The sequence below is a fragment of the Gorilla gorilla genome, chromosome 4, assembly GCF_029281585.2.
Source record: "Gorilla gorilla gorilla isolate KB3781 chromosome 4, NHGRI_mGorGor1-v2.1_pri, whole genome shotgun sequence".
Classification (NCBI taxonomy): Eukaryota; Metazoa; Chordata; class Mammalia; order Primates; family Hominidae; genus Gorilla; species Gorilla gorilla.
Window position 1 is genome coordinate 47,346,115 of NC_073228.2, and position 17,287 is coordinate 47,363,401.

General features: G+C 54.8%; 4 protein-coding genes across 8 annotated transcripts in view; 2 read left to right on the top strand and 2 right to left on the bottom strand.

Moving 5' to 3' along the window:
* Nucleotides 1–815: 815 nt before the first annotated feature.
* On the top strand, nt 816–10,780 carry GFAP (glial fibrillary acidic protein). Of its 2 annotated transcripts, XM_031010751.3 has the most exons (10): nt 816–1,309; nt 2,257–2,317; nt 2,522–2,617; nt 2,915–3,076; nt 4,567–4,692; nt 4,908–5,128; nt 5,705–5,748; nt 6,104–6,223; nt 8,262–8,347; nt 9,023–10,780. In XM_031010751.3, the coding sequence occupies exons 1-10, from the start codon at nt 849–851 to the stop codon at nt 9,062–9,064; spliced, it is 1,419 nt and encodes a 472-aa protein (XP_030866611.1). In that variant the 5' UTR covers nt 816–848; the 3' UTR covers nt 9,065–10,780. The 2 variants fall into 2 exon arrangements, with proteins under 2 accessions (XP_030866611.1, XP_004041630.2); XM_004041582.5 differs by lacking the exon at nt 6,104–6,223 and having other exon boundaries at nt 817–1,309.
* Nucleotides 10,781–11,025: 245 nt separating this feature from the next.
* Nucleotides 11,026–12,584, bottom strand: FAM187A (family with sequence similarity 187 member A). Its single transcript, XM_031010752.3, has one exon. The coding sequence runs from the start codon at nt 12,582–12,584 to the stop codon at nt 11,340–11,342; it is 1,245 nt and encodes a 414-aa protein (XP_030866612.1). The 3' UTR covers nt 11,026–11,339.
* On the bottom strand, nt 11,026–16,697 carry DNAAF19 (dynein axonemal assembly factor 19). Of its 4 annotated transcripts, none has more exons than XM_004041584.5 (4): nt 16,551–16,697; nt 15,271–15,422; nt 14,762–14,894; nt 11,026–14,054 (listed from the first exon to the last, which is right to left on the bottom strand). In XM_004041584.5, the coding sequence occupies exons 2-4, from the start codon at nt 15,411–15,413 to the stop codon at nt 13,602–13,604; spliced, it is 729 nt and encodes a 242-aa protein (XP_004041632.1). In that variant the 5' UTR covers nt 15,414–15,422; nt 16,551–16,697; the 3' UTR covers nt 11,026–13,601. The 4 variants fall into 4 exon arrangements, with proteins under 4 accessions (XP_004041632.1, XP_004041633.1, XP_018882389.1 ...); XM_004041585.5 differs by having other exon boundaries at nt 16,581–16,696; XM_019026844.4 differs by having other exon boundaries at nt 16,567–16,688.
* Nucleotides 16,694–17,287, top strand: part of EFTUD2 (elongation factor Tu GTP binding domain containing 2) — a 49,105-nt gene continuing 48,511 nt past the window's right edge. The window contains exon 1 of the mRNA XM_019026845.3: nt 16,694–17,041. The gene's annotated coding sequence lies outside the window, so the exon portion shown is untranslated. The remainder of the gene's footprint in view (nt 17,042–17,287) is intronic.

Sequence of the window (17,287 nt, forward strand, 5' to 3'; positions counted from 1 at the left end):
ACATAGAGGCCATGATTCACCCTTAGACAAAGGGCTGGTGTCCAATCCCAACCCCCAGCCCCAGAACTCCAGGGAATGAATGGGCAGAGAGCAGGAATGTGGGACATCTGTGTTCGAGGGAAGGACTCCAGGAGTCTGCTGGGAATGAGGCCTAGTAGGAAATGATCATATAGGTGGCCCTTGAGGGTACAGAACAGGTTCATTCTTCGCCAAATTCCCAGCACCTTGCAGGCACTTACAGCTGAGTGAGATAATGCCTGGGTTATGAAATCAAAAAGTTGGAAAGCAGGTCAGAGGTCATCTGGTACAGCCCTTCCTTCCCCCTTTTTTTTTTTTTTTTTTTGAGACAAGGTCTCTCTCTGTTGCCCAGGCTGGAGTGGCGCAAACACAGCTCACTGCAGCCTCAACCTACTGGGCTCAAGCAATCCTCCAGCCTCAGCCTCCCAAAGTGCTGGGATTACAAGCATGAGCCACCCCACTCAGCCCTTTCCTTCCTTTTTAATTGACGCATAATAATTGTAAGTATTCATCATGGTCCAACCAACCCTTTCTTGACCCACCTTCCTAGAGAGAGGGTCCTCTTGCTTCAGCAGTCAGGGCCCCAGACCCATGGTCTGGCTCCAGGCACCACCTGCCTCATGCAGGAGTTGGCATGCCCAGGAAGCTCTGCCTCTGGGCACAGTGACCTCAATGGGGTGAGGGGAGCTCTCCCCATAGCTGGGCTGCGGCCCAACCCCACCCCCTCAGGCTATGCCAGGGGGTGTTGCCAGGGGCACCCGGGCATCGCCAGTCCAGCCCACTCCTTCATAAAGCCCTCGCATCCCAGGAGCGAGCAGAGCCAGAGCAGGATGGAGAGGAGACGCATCACCTCCGCTGCTCGCCGCTCCTACGTCTCCTCAGGGGAGATGATGGTGGGGGGCCTGGCTCCTGGCCGCCGTCTGGGTCCTGGCACCCGCCTCTCCCTGGCTCGAATGCCCCCTCCACTCCCGACCCGGGTGGACTTCTCCCTGGCCGGGGCACTCAATGCTGGCTTCAAGGAGACCCGGGCCAGTGAGCGGGCAGAGATGATGGAACTCAATGACCGCTTTGCGAGCTACATCGAGAAGGTTCGCTTCCTGGAACAGCAAAACAAGGCGCTGGCTGCTGAGCTGAACCAGCTGCGGGCCAAGGAGCCCACCAAGCTGGCAGACGTCTACCAGGCTGAGCTGCGAGAGCTGCGGCTGCGGCTCGATCAACTCACCGCCAACAGCGCCCGGCTGGAGGTTGAGAGGGACAATCTGGCACAGGACCTGGCCACTGTGAGGCAGAAGTGAGGAGGGGATGGGGAAGGGGGGCCTTGTGAGCAGAAGGGGCTGAAACCCCAAGAGGGAGTGCCCGAGAAGTCTCAGGCAGGGGCCGAACCTCCCTGCTCCCTGGGTCTCCCTACCTCTTGATGGGGCACTATCCTTGCCCCCCAACATGACGGGAGGGACCAGAAACAGGCCCAGGGCCCCGGGGATCTGATGCCCGCATGCCTTCTGCCAGGAGTCCAGGGTCCCCTCAGCACCTCCCTACTGGGGAAAGCAGTGCAGGAGCAGCTGGGCCCCTGTGTTTCATTCATGGCTGGGCTTTGTGACTGTGGGCAGCGAGCTCACCTATTCTGAGCCTGTGTCCATATAAAGGAGGAGTTGGAAGCGGAGAAGGTTGATGTCCATGAGGGAGATTGGATTCTGGGGTGAAGGAAGTGAGGGAAAGAGCAGGCAGTTCTGGACGCAAAGCACAGGTGACTGCCTGCCACCAGCTTGTGACCCCCATCAAGTTACTTTGACTTGCACAGCTGTGAAGCGGTGCTCATAATAAAATTCATTTCAAAAGGTGGTTACCTGGGATCAGAGGAATCCCCAGGGGCATGGCGCTTCGCTGAGCTGACAGGACATGCATGTGTGCCTTCAAGTGCAGGAGGACGTGTGTGTGTGTGTGTGTGTGTGTGTGTGTGTGTGCAACAGTGAGTGTATGCTTGTGGATGCACCTGTGTGAGCAGAAGCAGGTGCACCAACCCTGATAAGGCACCTTAGTAATGAGTTAAGGCAAAAGCCCACATCTGCTCATCCTCCAGACAAGTCCTCTGTCTAAGGCCCCCCAACCCTTAATCCTCCTGCTGCTCTACTGGTCCTGGGTGGGGGTGGTCTCTGTGACAGCTGCCTCGAGGGAGACTGAGGCAGGTATCCAAGTGTCCTCAGAAGAGCCTGGACCCAGGAATGTGTCCCCCCACTCCAGGCTCCAGGATGAAACCAACCTGAGGCTGGAAGCCGAGAACAACCTGGCTGCCTATAGACAGGTCAGGGAGGTGGAGGGGAGGGGCAGGGGAGGGAGGAAAGGATTGATGGCCACCCACCCAAACACAGCCCCCAAGCTCAGCCTGCCAGAGCAATGTGCTGCTCCCCACTGCCCCAGAAGGAGGGGTAAGGCAAGACTGAGGAATGGGGAGAAGGAGCCTGGGGCCCCAGTGGCCCTCTACTCCTCACCCCTCCTGCCACTCCAGGAAGCAGATGAAGCCACCCTGGCCCGTCTGGATCTGGAGAGGAAGATTGAGTCGCTGGAGGAGGAGATCCGGTTCTTGAGGAAGATCCACGAGGAGGTGAGGCCAGGGCAGAGGGAGGAAAGCTCAACACAGAGATTGCAACTGAGAGAGGGAGAGACAGAGACAGAGAAGCTGAGACCGAGAGAGACACTCAGAGAGAGGAGAGAAACAGAGATTGGCAGGTAGAGACAGGAAATGAAAGACAAACAGAAAGACACTAAGGGAGATGGAAAGAGACAAGAGAGCATTCGAACTCCTGGCCGAGGGGCAGGCAGAAGAGGACACGATGCTGTGGGGAATCCCAGCTGTGGCCTGTACCCTGAGCCCTGGTACCGCTTCTCTCACCCTGGTCAGGAGGTTCGGGAACTCCAGGAGCAGCTGGCCCGACAGCAGGTCCATGTGGAGCTTGACGTGGCCAAGCCAGACCTCACCGCAGCCCTGAAAGAGATCCGCACACAGTATGAGGCAATGGCGTCCAGCAACATGCATGAAGCCGAGGAGTGGTACCGCTCCAAGGTAGCCCTGCCTGTGGGCCAGCCTGCCTCCTCCAGGCAGCCCTTCTTGCTCTGTACAAGAGAATGGGGGAAGGAGGGTGGAGGAAGCTGGGAGAATATCCTCTCCGGGTGACTGACTTTCACCAGAGAAGTGAGATGGCTTGCCCAGGGTCACACAGGCACTATTGCTTTCAAAAGTACCCGTTATTATTACTGCTACTATTGCTATTATTAGTAGTAGCTGATACTGTTCTGTTCTAAGCCCTGTGCTTTTCATGGATTACCTTACTATGAAGTAGGTGCTGTTCTTTGACAGATGAGAGAGCCGAAGTCCAGAGAGGTTAACTAATTTGCTCAAAGTCACACAGCTCCTAAGTGGTAGAGTTGGATTTCCAACTCTAGCACATCTCACTTGGGAGCCTGCATTCCATGCCTCTGCCAGTCTGTTTTGGGTTACTGAGCCTCTACCATATGCCAGGCACCCCCCAGGACACAGAGAGGTGTCTGACCTGGAAGGTGTGATATTGACATGCACCCAAACATAGTGCCCGTAGAGAACACCACAGCTCAGAGCTTATATGTAGTGTGGGAGCCAGGAAAGACACTGTAGAGGGGGCATTTGGGCTAGGCAGGACAGGCACGCTGTGGACAGGAAGAGAAGAAGGGAGGGCCATTCCTGGTGGAGGACAGAGCCTGGAGGCAGAAAAGCACAGAGAGGCAGGGCCCCAAGATGCTAGCCTAGCCAGGGCACCTAGCTGAGGAGTGTGAGTGGCAGAAGCCACTGGTGTCTGAGCAGGGTGAGGGCCCGATGGGGCTGGGAGGACCTCCCTGTAGGTGGGGGAGAAAGGGCTATTAGAACCCAGGGTGAGGCCGGGCACGTTGGCTCACACCTGTAATCCCAGCACTTTGGGAGGCCGAGGCATGCGGATCACCTGAGGTCAGCATTTCAAGACTAGCCTGGTCAACATGGTGAAACCCCGTCTCTACTAAAAATACAAAATCAGCCGGGTGTAGTGGTGCATGCCTGTAATCCCAGCTACTCAGGTGGCTGGGGCAGGAGAATTGCTTGAACCTGGGAGGCAGAGGTTGCAGTGACCCGGGATTGTTCCACTGACTTCCAACCTGGGCGACAAGAGCAAGACTCTGTCTCAAAATAAAACAAAAAAAACAAAAAAACAAAAACACACAAAACACCCAGGCCTCCGCTCGCCTAAACCCACTGTCCGCTGTGGCAGACGACAGCGTTCAGTCCTGCAGATGCAGCTGTCAGTGTGGAAGGTTCTGGATTCTGTGGCACTGTTCATTCATTCGCTTGCTGACCAGGTGTTGTGCTAGGTGCTGAGGTCTGGCAGCCGCTACCCTGCCCGCATCCATGGGTCACAGTTGTTGGGAAAAGTCCCAGCCAGGGCCAACGTCCTGGGGTTAACTGGGGTGCTGCTCACCTCCCTGATTTCCCAGAGCCCGTGCCTGCCCATGGGCCCACACAGCCCCCCATATGTGTCCCCCACCTAGTTTGCAGACCTGACAGACGCTGCTGCCCGCAACGCGGAGCTGCTCCGCCAGGCCAAGCACGAAGCCAACGACTACCGGCGCCAGTTGCAGTCCTTGACCTGCGACCTGGAGTCTCTGCGCGGCACGGTGAGCGCGGGCAGGGCAGGACGGGGACGGGCGGAGCAGGGACGGCCACCCCAGGAGCTGCCAGGGGAGAAGGGCCAGGGGCGAGGACCTGGGTCGAGGGCGGGGCCTGAACGTTACCCCCGGACTAGAGGCGGGGCCTGGGGCCGGGGGCCGGGCCTCGAAACCTCCCCAAGTCGGGTCGGGGCTCCGCGGGACCGGCCGGCTCCATCCCACAGAACGAGTCCCTGGAGAGGCAGATGCGCGAGCAGGAGGAGCGCCACGTGCGGGAGGCGGCCAGTTATCAGGAGGCGCTGGCGCGGCTGGAGGAAGAGGGGCAGAGCCTCAAGGACGAGATGGCCCGCCACTTGCAGGAGTACCAGGACCTGCTCAATGTCAAGCTGGCCCTGGACATCGAGATCGCCACCTACAGGAAGCTGCTAGAGGGCGAGGAGAACCGGTGAGCCCTCATCACAGCCCCTGGGGAAGTCTCCCTGCTGCCTCACGGTAGAGCTCACCTTGCTCCCTTCAGGGACTGAGTCTTTTTCAGCCTTGTGTGCAGATCCCTTCCCACCTCAATGCCCAGCACAGTGCCTGCCTCACACATAGCAGGCAGTCACTAGATGTTTGATGAATGAATGGATGGATGGATTCAACCAATATTGATTAGGCCTCAAGGCCACGGACTTGGGTCACCCTCCAAACTAAGAGGCATACTCCCCATCTTCCCAGCCAAGATTGGACTCCTCACCTCACCCATCTCTTCTGCCTCCTTGGAACTTTCTTCACCACTTTCCCCTCCCTTTTCCATCTTCCTTCAGATAGACATGCGCCCCTCCCAGATAACACTCAAGCCCCTTGCAGACGTTTGGAACTCCAGATAGCACGTTGGCTGCTGGGGAAAAAGCTAGGAGATGGAGTTAGACTTTCCTGGCAAGGAAAAGGGCGTTCAAGTTGTCATGATGGCCCTGGACCAAGACCCAGCCTAGGGTGTCCCAGGCAGCCTGGGCAGCCCTTTCCCTCTGCTTTCTTTCAGGATCACCATTCCCGTGCAGACCTTCTCCAACCTGCAGATTCGAGGTCAGTACAGCAGGGCCTCGTGGGAAGGGCACTGGAGTCCTGCCCCCTCCTCCAGGGCCTGTAGCTTGCTCCAGACTGGGACTGAGGATCAGGGCAAAGGGATCCAGCTCTCCCTGGGGGCCTTCGTGACACTGCAGCGCTCCTAGCCAGAGCCTATCATACCAGGGTACTTCTAGGTGGGGCTTGCAGCTGCCCCTGTCCTGCTAGGCCCTGGGTCCCTCTTCCCCTCCCTGCACCCCATTCTACAGCAGAACTGGGTGAGAGCTTGACATCTGCCCTGTCTGCAGATCCCTGAGCAAGCACTGCCCTTCTGAGTGTTTTCTGTTTTTGTTTTTTTAACTGCTTGTCACTACAGGGGGCAAAAGCACCAAAGACGGGGAAAATCACAAGGTCACAAGATATCTCAAAAGCCTCACAATACGAGTTATACCAATACAGGCTCACCAGATTGTAAATGGAGCGCCGCCGGCTCGCGGTTAGCTGCCTGCCTCTCAGACACGGCGCTTTGCCCAGCTTGACAGGGAGTGAGCCTCACCCACCCCATCCTCCCAATCCCCCTGAGTTCCCTCCTCCCAGGCTTCCCCTAAAGGACCTGGACTGCATCATTTTCCCAGGAACTGCAGTGCCCAGCCCAGGACGTGGTACAGAGTAACTGTACATTAAACTGGCAGAGCTCGTTAGTGGTAAAGGTGGTGAGTCCTTGGGTGCGCAGCGGAGCTGCTCTGGGGCCTCTGAGCAAGCAGCAGCCTCTGTCTCACCTCTTCCCGTCACTGGGAGGGCCCCTTGGGTCTCGCTGTGCCTGGGGGCCAGGCTCTCTGCTTTATTCTTTCATCCCTGAGGCTCCATCGCTCAGCTCAGTGCTGACTCAGTTCAGAGGATGCTTCCCTCAGGACCGCAGCTTTTGCAGTGAATAAAGTTTTATGTTCCCTGCTCTTAATGTTAAATATTAGTGAATGTGACATGTTATATTTTTCTCTCTCGGTGGGGGCGGGAAGAGCTAAATTACTTTTTACTTGCATTGGCCCTGAAATGATTCTTAGCTAAGGAACAAAATTCCTCTTCTTCTGGACTAGAATATTTAGGACCACTAGATATGCATGTCTCAGGACTCAATTCAGCATCAGAAAGGCTAACCAGGCTGACTAGTAGAGGTAATACTGCCAAATCCTAGATAGTCACAGGTCACTAAAGCACAGATAAATGGCAGAGAGAAGTAGGAAAGAGGAAAGGGGACTGGAAAGGGACCTATGTGTATTGAGCACTAATATGTGCCACATGTTTAACAGCCTTTATTTTAGTTAATTGTCTCCTCTCTCCCACCTAGAGAAGTAGGCCCCATCATCCTTATTTTACAGATGAGGAAACTGAGGCTGGGAGAGGTCAATTAACTTGCCCAGAGTCATGTGGCTGGTTGGTGGCTAAGTTGGGACTTCTTGAGCTCTGGTCTCCTGATCCTTCCTTCCTTCCTTCCTTCTTTCCTTCCTTCCTTCGGCAGAGCGTCCCTCTGTCACTCAGGCTGGAATGCAGTAGTGCAATCTTGGCTCACTGCAACCTCCACCTCCCAGGTTCAAGCAATTCTCGTGCCTCAGACTCCCGAGTAGCGGGGATTACAGGTGCGAGCCACCACACCTGGCTAATCTTTCTTTTTCCTTCTTTCTTTCTTTCTTTCTTTCTTTCTTTCTTTCTTTCTTTCTTTCTTTCTTCCTTCCTTCCTTCCTTCCTTCCTTCCTTCCTTCCTTCCTTTCTCTTTCCTGCTTGCTTGCTTGCTTGCTTGCCTGCTTTCGACGGAGTCTTACTCTGTTGCTCAGGCTGGAGTGCAGTGGCGCGATCGCAGCTTACTGCAACCTCCGCCTCCCAGGTTCAAGTGATTCTCCTCTCTCAGCCTCCTGAGTAGCTGGGACTACAGGCACCTGTCACCATGCCTGACTAATTTTTGTATTTTTAGTAGAGACAGGGTTTCACCATATTAGTCAGGCTGGTCTCAAACTCCTGACCTCAGGCGATCCACCTGCCTCGGCCTCCCAAAGTGCTGGCATTACAGGTGTGAGCCACCATGCCTGGCCTATTTTTTGTATTTTTAGTAGAGGTTTCACTATGTTGGCCAGGCTGGTCTCGAACTCCTGGCCTCAGGTGATCCACCTGCCTCAGCCTCCCAAAATGATGGCATTATAGGTGTGAGCCACCACGCCCCTCCTGGTCTCCTGATTTCAATACCGTGCTGGGTTTTCAGAAAGCCAGGTGCCAGGCCAGGGCTTGCAGAGGGGCTGAAATGAAGCCAGGCCAGAAGACAGAGCAGCCAGGACTCTGACTGGACAGAGCAGCCAGGACTTGGGCAGCAGCACTATTGGGATTTGGGGGCTCTCCAGCCCGTTTGGAAGAGCCTAGGCTCTCTCTGCCCGGTTGCATAGGTTCTCATACTCATGATGGGGGGGTGCGATGGGGAAGCCGGGCATGGGAGAGGATGGCTCATGGCCTGAAAGTCCACGAGAGGCCTCCTCTCCCCACATCTGCAGAAACCAGCCTGGACACCAAGTCTGTGTCAGAAGGCCACCTCAAGAGGAACATCGTGGTGAAGACCGTGGAGATGCGGGATGGAGAGGTAAGGAGGGATTTGGGCCCAGTCAGGCTCTGGCTGGCCCCAGGGATTCTCAAGGCCAGGCCATGGAGGAAAGCCTGGGGCTGGCACATAGAAGATCCCCAGCAATTCCCAGGAGCTCCCCAGGGAATTCTGGAGGAGAGCAAGGAAACTGAATGTAATTCCGTTTCCTCAGTCCCTCCATAGGCTGTTCTAAGGGGAGCCTTGGTACCAAAGCCACTAGATGGGATGCTAATACACACTCTCTCTTTCTCACCCTCAAACTCGGGGGCCTTGCTTGCCAGGGAGAGAAAGAGAATTAAAGTTAGTAGCTTTCACTTCCAACTCTAGCAGACACAGTTGGGGATGGGGAGAGCTTTCCATTTCCAGCTTGGTAAAAGGAAACTACCAGGGGAATGGGAAGAGGGGATTTGGCGTATCCGCCACGCCACTCCAACCACAGTGGGAGCTCATCTTACTCCAGCAGCTTACCACGCGCCAGGCATGACGCTAAATGCTTTCCCAGTGTTATCTCACCACCCCCTCTGACCACCACGCAAGGCAGCTGTGGTTACTATCAAGAAAAGAAAGACCTGGGAAGTTGGGGACTTCCCAAGGTTACACAGCCTTGTGGTGGTGGACCTGGGGTCTGTGTGAACTCCTAACTGTTGCACTGTGCACGTTCCCTGTCCCCTGCAGGTCATTAAGGAGTCCAAGCAGGAGCACAAGGATGTGATGTGAGGCAGGACCCACCTGGTGGCCTCTGCCCCGTCTCATGAGTGGCCCGAGCAGAAGCAGGATAGTTGCTCTGCCTCTGCTGGCGCATTTCCCCAGACCTGAGCTCCCCACCACCCCAGCTGCTCCCCTCCCTCCTCTGTCCCTAGGTCAGCTTGCTGCCCTAGGCTCCGTCAGTATCAGGCCTGCCAGACGGCACCCACCCAGCACCCAGCAACTCCAACTAACAAGAAACTCACCCCCAAGGGGCAGTCTGGAGGGGCATGGCCAGCAGCTTGGGTTAGAATGAGGAGGAAGGAGAGAAGGGGAGGAGGGCGGGGGGTACCTACTACATTGCCCTCCACATCCCTGATTCCTGTTGTTATGGAAACTGTTGCCAGAGATGGAGGTTCTCTCGGAGTATCTGGGAACTGTGCCTTTGAGTTTCCTCAGGCTGCTGGAGGAAAACTGAGACTCAGACAGGAAAGGGAAGGCCCCACAGACAAGGTAGCCCTGGCCAGAGGCTTGTTTTGTCTTTTGGTTTTTATGAGGTGGGATATCCCTATGCTGCCTAGGCTGACCTTGAACTCCTGGGCTCAAGCAGTCTACCCACCTCAGCCTCCTGTGTAGCTGGGATTATAGGTTCGAGCCACCATGCCCTGCTCAGAGGGTTGTTCTTCTAGACTGACCCTGATCAGTCTGAGATGGGTGGGGACGTCCTGCCACCTGGGGCAGTCACCTGCCCAGATCCCAGAAGGACCTCCTGAGCGATGACTCAAGTGTCTCAGTACACCTGAGCTGCCATCCAGGGATGCCATCTGTGGGCACGCTGTGGGCAGGTGGGAGCTTGATTCTCAGCACTTGGGGGATCTGTTGTGTACGTGGAGAGGGATGAGGTGCTGGGAGGGATAGAAGGGGGCTGCCTGGCCCCCAGCTGTGGGTACAGAGAGGTCAAGCCCAGGAGGACTGCCCCGTGCAGACTGGAGGGGACGCTGGTAGAGATGGAGGAGGAGGCAATTGGGACGGCGCTAGGCATACAAGTAGGGGTTGTGGGTGACCAGTTGCACTTGGCCTCTGGATTGTGGGAATTAAGGAAGTGACTCATCCTCTTGAAGATGCTGAAACAGGAGAGAAAGGGGATGTATCCATGGGGGCAGGGCATGACTTTGTCCCATTTCTAAAGGCCTCTTCCTCGCTGTGTCATACCAGGCCGCCCCAGCCTCTGAGCCCCTGGGACTGCTGCTTCTTAACCCCAGTAAGCCACTGCCACACGTCTGACCCTCTCCACCCCATAGTGACCGGCTGCTTTTCCCTAAGCCAAGGGCCTCTTGCGGTCCCTTCTTACTCACACACAAAATGTACCCAGTATTCGAGGTAGTGCCCTATTTTACAATTGTAAAACTGAGGCACGAGCAAAGTGAAGACACTGGCTCATATTCCTGCAGCCTGGAGGCCGGGTGCTCAGGGCTGACACGTCCACCCCAGTGCACCCACTCTGCTTTGACTGAGCAGACTGGTGAGCAGACTGGTGGGATCTGTGCCCAGAGACAGGACTGGGAGGGCCCACTTCAGGGTTCTCCTCTCCCCTCTAAGGCCGAAGAAGGGTCCTTCCCTCTCCCCAAGACTTGGTGTCCTTTCCCTCCACTCCTTCCTGCCACCTGCTGCTGCTGCTGCTGCTAATCTTCAGGGCACTGCTGCTGCCTTTAGTCGCTGAGGAAAAATAAAGACAAATGCTGCGCCCTTCCCCAGAGTGGACTCTGATCTGTTCATGAGAGGGCGGGACTGGGGCCAAGATGTAGCCTTTGACAAGACCAACTCATTTCTTATTACTGATCATCTCTGGGGCCCATGCCCTCACCAAATTCCACCCGCAGCCAAAGAGGACATACACCAGCTCCCTCCACTCTTTTCTTCCTTCCTCTCCCTGCTACCTGCAACTCAACCAGCACAATCCTCATAGGCAAGAAAGCAAAGCAGCTCAAACATGATTCAACACTGATCAGTGTTTACCATTGGATAAATCTGAGTTCACACTTTCCTTCTCTGACCTAAATGTGAAGTCAGGAAACACGTGTGCCCTACTTCCATCCTGAGCTCAGTCCCCAATCTCCCACCAGCCTCAGGCCCCTCCATTTCTCAGATCAGGTCCCAGACCTGCCCATGAAAATGGGGAGCAGGCTGTAACAGATTTGTCCACATGTTCCTACCACATGTCCCAACCCAGGGTACCCACCCAGAGACATCTGGTATCATTTAACAAACACATTGAAGGACAACTGGTCTTCAGAGCTGAAGAGAGCTCCTAGGGGGAGAAGTTGGGACAACAGTGAAATAAGTAGCAGCAGCAACGACAGAGGTGAATGGTGACAAAGACTGCTGTGATGAGCAGGTAGCCTATCAGGGTGAGCTCCACAGCCGAGCGAGTCTCAGGATCTGAGAACGAGGCTGGGTAGCGCCCACGAGATGTCACACCCAGCCGGAAGCCAGCAACTAGCACACCCTGCCTCCAGCAATAGTAGATGCCCCGGTCATCCAGCTGGGTGAAGCGGATGTGGAGCTGGTTGCCATGGTCAATGAACACCCTCATGGACCTGTTGACACCCTTCAGGTACTGTGTGCGGTAGAGGTGCTGGCGGTCTTTGTCCCAGGCCACTGCATGCTCTGGCCGGGCCCCAGGACAGGAGATGATGAGTCCATGGCCCAGTCTCTGCTGGTGGAACTGAATGGGCACCTGGGGCACCCAGGGCCGGCTGCCCACTTTGGACACATAGTTAATGATGGCCAGCACGCCCTCCCGGAAGGTCTTTGTCTTCTCACAGGGTACTAAGCAGCTCCGAACCAGCACCTCAGGCGTGTGGTCCCTGGCCTTGGTCCGCAGCTTCCTTGGCACAGCCCTTGAGCCACAAGACACCACATCGGGCACGGACTTGAGGTAGCGTGGGGAGAGGTCTGGGCTCTGCAGGTAGCAGAGGCCGATGCGCCACTGCTCCCCACGCACTCCGCAGCGGTCACAGAGGGTCCATTCCCAGAAGGTGGTGAAGACATGGAGGTGCCCATAGTATTCATCTGCGAAGGGCTCCTGGCCCTCGTCCTGGAAAGTGGCCACCATTCCCTCACTGTTCTGGATGTCCACATCGTAGGCGTAAAAGTAGTCCCCCTTGCGGGTGCCGCAGAAGTACAGGCCTGAGTCCTCAGGCTGAGCCCTGAAAACCAACAAGCTGAACATGCGGATGCTGAAGCGGGTCAGCATGTCGCTGCCCACACGTACCTGGGCTGCCTCCGTCAGCACCCGCCCATCGAAGTCCGTCAGCACTTTGGTGTGGCTGCTACCTAGGTGCTTTTGGTAGAACCAGACTACAGCTGGCACCTCTTCGGGTTTGCAGTGACAGGGAAGCTCAAAGCTCATGTCGGCCAGGTAGGCTGCATTTTCAAACATCAGGAAAGCAGGGCAGGGGGTCTTCTGAAAAATGTTTTCCTTCTCCACAATTTCAAAGGCCTGGAGACTCCCCCATGCCCACAGGAGCACAGTGGTGAGGGCCAGGTGCATGCCTGAAGGAGGCAGGGGTCAGAGGGGCAGGGCAAAACCAGGGCATTAAAGGCTCATAGGGCTCCTAGAAAGCACTGCTAAGCGGAAGCCTCTGGATGAGGAAAGGATTATGCAGCCAGGAAAAGCAGCAACAATCTGCAGAGGAAGCCGCCAAGTGCAAGACAATTTATTCCCAGTGGATGTACAAGATGCCCTTCTAACATTCCAGACCTGATCTCAGGGTCGGGGGTGGGGGAAAGCCATTCTAGAACCTGGCCTTTACTCCCCTTTCTAGAACACTGGCGCTTACCCAAGAATGGGTCAAAGGAAACCGGAATGAGAAGGGCGGGCCGAGGTGCTCGGGCAGGGAGATCTCTGCCTCAGTGCTCCAGGCCCTGCCCTGCCAGCCTGGTGGAAAAGTCTTTCATCAACCTGGGGGATGAAGGAAACCCACCCTCCTGCATATCTGGCCATCCGGGAGGCTGGCTGGACCTGAGCTGATGGCTTGGGACTTTCCCAGGCCCAACCTGCACAAGAACTGAGTCTCTAGGGGAAAATTCAACACCTCAAATGATGTAGTATTTGATCATTTGTTGATTACATGTCCATTCATTGGTTTGGGGCTATAAACATTCTTGTTAAGAGCTGTGGAGATCAGTGTTTATTTACCATAAAGATTTTGCTTTTTCCTTTTTCTGAGTGGAGGCTGTAACTGGTATAGCCAGCATTTGGTTGGGCACACACTCATCTCTCAAGGCCAGTGGGCTAGAGGCTTGGCAGACTCTAAGGGTGGGAAACAAAACCGCTTTCAACTTCCTGAGCTCTTGACTGTCCCATGGATACACACAGTTCAAAACAGCGAGACACTGAGGGACTGGAGAAGTGGGGAAGACTTGATTCCTGTTTTTGCTCTGAAAATTCCAAGTTGAGAAGGGAACCAAGTGTGGGTTTCTTATTATGGTCCTGCAGAACCCCCAAGACAACAACCAAAAAACTGCCTCCAGTGACCACTGGGACCTCTGAGGGTAGCTTGCCGCATCAGTCAACCTGGTACAGCTCCAGCAGCTCCTGCAGGAGCCTCTCCTCCTCCTGGAGCCCACCAGACTGCTCCTCGAGACCCTGCTCCTCCCAGCTGAGCCCCTCCTTCACGGATCTGGGGTTGCCCATGGCTTGCAGCTTCTGAAACAAGCCCTTGCAGCTCTCTCTCTCTGCCCGGCTCAGCAGGCTTAGGTTCAGGGTGAAGCGCCCAGTGCTCGCCAGGCTGCATAGGATCCCCAGCACCGCTGCCCGGTCAGCCGGCCCCACGTGATCAGCCAGTGCCACTAGCAGCTCCCCAAGAAGTCCAAACCCCACATCTGTCTGGAAGAGGCAGCCGAGCCTTGGACCCCCAAGCTGCAGTAGAGCCTGGTAGCGCTCTGGCCCACTTGGCAAGTGTCGTCGCCAATCACGATAGAAGTCAGCAGACGTCTCGGGCTGGAGGGGGGTTTTCTCCTGGATCACAAAGGAAGGAAAGGGAGTCAGGAGCTCTTCCAGCTGTTCTGCAACAGTGACAGTGAGGGGAGCCTGTAGCTCTTCATCTTACTGTCTTCATCTCACTACTGTCTGAGCACTGGGAAAGCTGTGGTCCTTGGCGGCCTCATTTTCAGATGAGGAAACTGGTGATGAAACAGGGAGGGCCCCAAGGAATCCACGCCATGATTTGAGATTCTCATTTATACTGGAATTTTCCTACTCATGAATGGAGACATAGCTCTGGTCTTCAAGAGTAAGTCAGGGTTTACTGTAAGTCGGGTGGATGGGTTGATTGGAAATCTCAGGAAGAGAGAAAGGAACTCAAGGATCTGAATGTTGGGGTCTCTCTCTCAACACTGCCACAGGATCATTACACTAGACACCATACAACCCAGAGGCAGAGCATCCCAATTGTGATCTGAGAATGAAAGTCAAAGGACTAAGGGAAGCCGACCTTCCTAGCCCAACTTTCTGACTCATTCTGCCCACTTCAACTCAGCTTCGCCATCTGCTGTTTGTTTTTCTTTCTGGGATTGGAGGCAGAAACCTATCTCTGTTGGTTTAACATGACAAATAAAGAAGAGGTATGTGTGGTTAAAAAAACAAAACAAAACAAAATGAAAAAACAGGATTGAAGCTTTAGGGCAGAGAATCCTGCTGGACTAAAGGGGCAGGGCCTCACCTACCGGGGAGATTTCAGTGGCCACATCCTGGAAGGTCCTTCCCTGAATAGTGTGACAGTTCCAGGGCACAGTTCTCTTTCCTCCCATCTTATCCTTCCACTCCAGTGGCTTCAGATGTGATGCAAGGACAATACCCCTGTAGGCAAAGGACAGAAATTAGGCAATGGACTTAATGCTGTGTCTGTGGGTGTGAGGCAGCTAGACTTTGCATGGTATAGGATAAACCTGTTACGGACCAATATGACCATAATAATAACAACAGCGATAGCTGACTGCTTTCAAGCACTTCACGTGTCAGACACTTGCTCAGTCTTATGTGCAAGAACTCATTTAATTATAACAGTTACTGTTTTACAGATAAATAATTGAGACTCAGAGAAGTTAAGGAAATTGCATAAGATCAAACAGTAGACGGTGGGGCCAGGACTGAAGCCCAGAATGGTTTGATTTCAGAGTTAACTACTATAGTCCACCATAACAGGAGGGCCTGAGAAAAATGGCAGTGAGCCAACCTGAACTCCTCATAGGAAGCCACCCTCTGTTCCACTGCCCGTAACTTGGCAGCATTCTCCCGTTTGTACTTCTCATCAGCAGTGAGTGCAGCCTGCAGCTCTTTCTCCAAAGTCTTGAAGTTGATGATGTCATTCCTTTCCATGGCCTGTGCCTGGGAAGGCAAAGGGAATACATGTCAGTGGATGGTCAATATCAGGGGAAAGAGGGTATCTCTGAATTATTCACCAGAACACAAAATGACCCCAAAGCACTCTGGACATCATGTCACTCAGATTGGGAGGTGTTACAAAAATCTGGTTTTCTATTTTACAAAGACAAGTTGAATTTCACAGTGAGGACTTACACAAGACTTGTCCCTGAAAATAGAATAGAGAGTCCTGACTTTCAATTTGGAGTTCTGTCTTAATTTTGCTCTCTGCCTCTAAAAATATTTTTAATTTTGGTGCTTCAGTCGAGGAGGCATTTGGATCTCAGAATTCAGTTTCTTCACTCTTCCCCCATAGGATTGTTCTACAGCAAGTCGTTTCGACAGGGGACCTCACACAAAGGCAGAACTCTTGTTAGTTACCCTTGAGCTCGGGGATAAAGTTTCATTCTTCATTGAATGTCTTTAATGAGGAAGGAGACTTTCACCCAAACCAGATGCAATGACTGAGCAGGAAATCAAGTAGAAGGGGCAAAGGAAGGAGCTCAATGACCCCATCCCCAAATCCCTCTGTCCAGCCCAGAGCTGGAACAGAGGTCCCTAGGTACCTGGGCAATGCCTTTAGTTCTATCACTGTACTTCTGTAGTTTCTGCATATCTGAGGCTGACTGATCGTTTCTACAGAGATATTCTTTTCTTTTTTTTTTTCTGGCTCTGTTGCCCAGGCTGGAGTGCAGTGGCGCGATCTTGGCTCATTGCAACCTCTGCCTCCGGGGTTCAAGCAATTTTCGATCCTGACCTCAAGTAATCCGCGCGCCTCGGCCTCCCAAAGTGCTGGGATTACAGGCGTGAGCCACTGCAGAGAGATTCTCTACGTGGGTTCTAGTCGTGGCTCTGGCATTTACTTGAGGGACCTCTCTGAACTGCAAACTCCTAGTGAGTTGAGCTAGATTTTGTGGCGGGGTCATCACCAACAGCCCTAGCGCAAGGAAGCAGGAAGTCCCCAACCAATCCCATAGCCACCCTACCCCAACGTAGGGAATCTGAACGCCAAGAAGGGGCTGGGCTGGCCAGTAACCGAAATCAGGTGTCCAGTTCTCAGCCCTCCCCAGGCATTTAATACATAGAACTAACCCTTCCGTCCCCTTACTCAGCCTCCCGGACCTTCAACCCAGCAGTCCCGGCCTTGGTCCCCTTGCTTTCTTTGGGGATCCCCTGATAAGCCAGAACAGGAGGGCAACCCCGCTCAGACCACGCCCGCAGCTGTGGTTGCCCAGCAACTGCGCTAACAGCCTGACCACGTGATCTGCCCGAAGGGCCCTCCCCCCATTTTCAGGGTGGTCCCGAGGCGCCTGATCAGATTCGTTCATCCTCAGCTCTCACCCTCTTTGGAGCAGCCCACGTCTTGGGCTACTCGTCTTGGGGACCCGCTACTCCGCCTTGCCGGTCCGCGGCGGGCATACCTCGGAACTGGTCCTCAGGCAGAGGGTTGTCCTCCCGGGCAGAAAGGCGACAGCGGCGTCTGCGGGGTCCTTCCTGGCGGCGGGCGCAGGCGTTTCCTTGGCGTGGGGCGGAAGCACGACCTCCGGCGGAGGCCTGGGAACTCTTAGCTGAGCAGGCGAGAGGTAAGTTGAAGTGGGTCAGCGGCACGGAAGGGTTGCTCCAGGTGGGATAGGAAATTAAAAAGCGTCAGACCTGGAAGGGGCCTTATATGCTATCGGCCCCTTTCGCTTTACGGATCGGTAAATTGAGGCCTGGAGCGGGAAAAAGAATGGAAGACCCTGTCGTCCTCGTGCCTCCGCAAGGCTTCCGAAGCGCGCACACACGCACACACCTCGATTTCGGGGCTGCCTCTATAGCCTCAGTCCGTA

What these genes read in the sequence shown, in the direction of transcription:
- FAM187A (XM_031010752.3), bottom strand. Translation starts at nt 12,584, where the DNA reads ATGCACCTGGCCCTCACCACTGTGCTCCTGTGGGCATGGGGGAGTCTC.
- GFAP (XM_031010751.3), top strand. Translation starts at nt 849, where the DNA reads ATGGAGAGGAGACGCATCACCTCCGCTGCTCGCCGCTCCTACGTCTCC. An exon ending in CTCCAACCTGCAGATTCGAG is followed by an intron (nt 5,749 to 6,103) that starts GTCAGTACAGCA and finishes TTGTCACTACAG; the next exon opens with GGGGCAAAAGCACCAAAGAC. An exon ending in TGGAGATGCGGGATGGAGAG is followed by an intron (nt 8,348 to 9,022) that starts GTAAGGAGGGAT and finishes TGTCCCCTGCAG; the next exon opens with GTCATTAAGGAGTCCAAGCA.
- DNAAF19 (XM_019026843.4), bottom strand. Translation starts at nt 16,072, where the DNA reads ATGCAGAAACTACAGAAGTACAGTGATAGAACTAAAGGCATTGCCCAG. An exon ending in GAACTAAAGGCATTGCCCAG is followed by an intron (nt 15,423 to 16,024) that starts GTACCTAGGGAC and finishes TTGCCTTCCCAG; the next exon opens with GCACAGGCCATGGAAAGGAA. An exon ending in TGGCCACTGAAATCTCCCCG is followed by an intron (nt 14,055 to 14,761) that starts GTAGGTGAGGCC and finishes TTTGTGATCCAG; the next exon opens with GAGAAAACCCCCCTCCAGCC.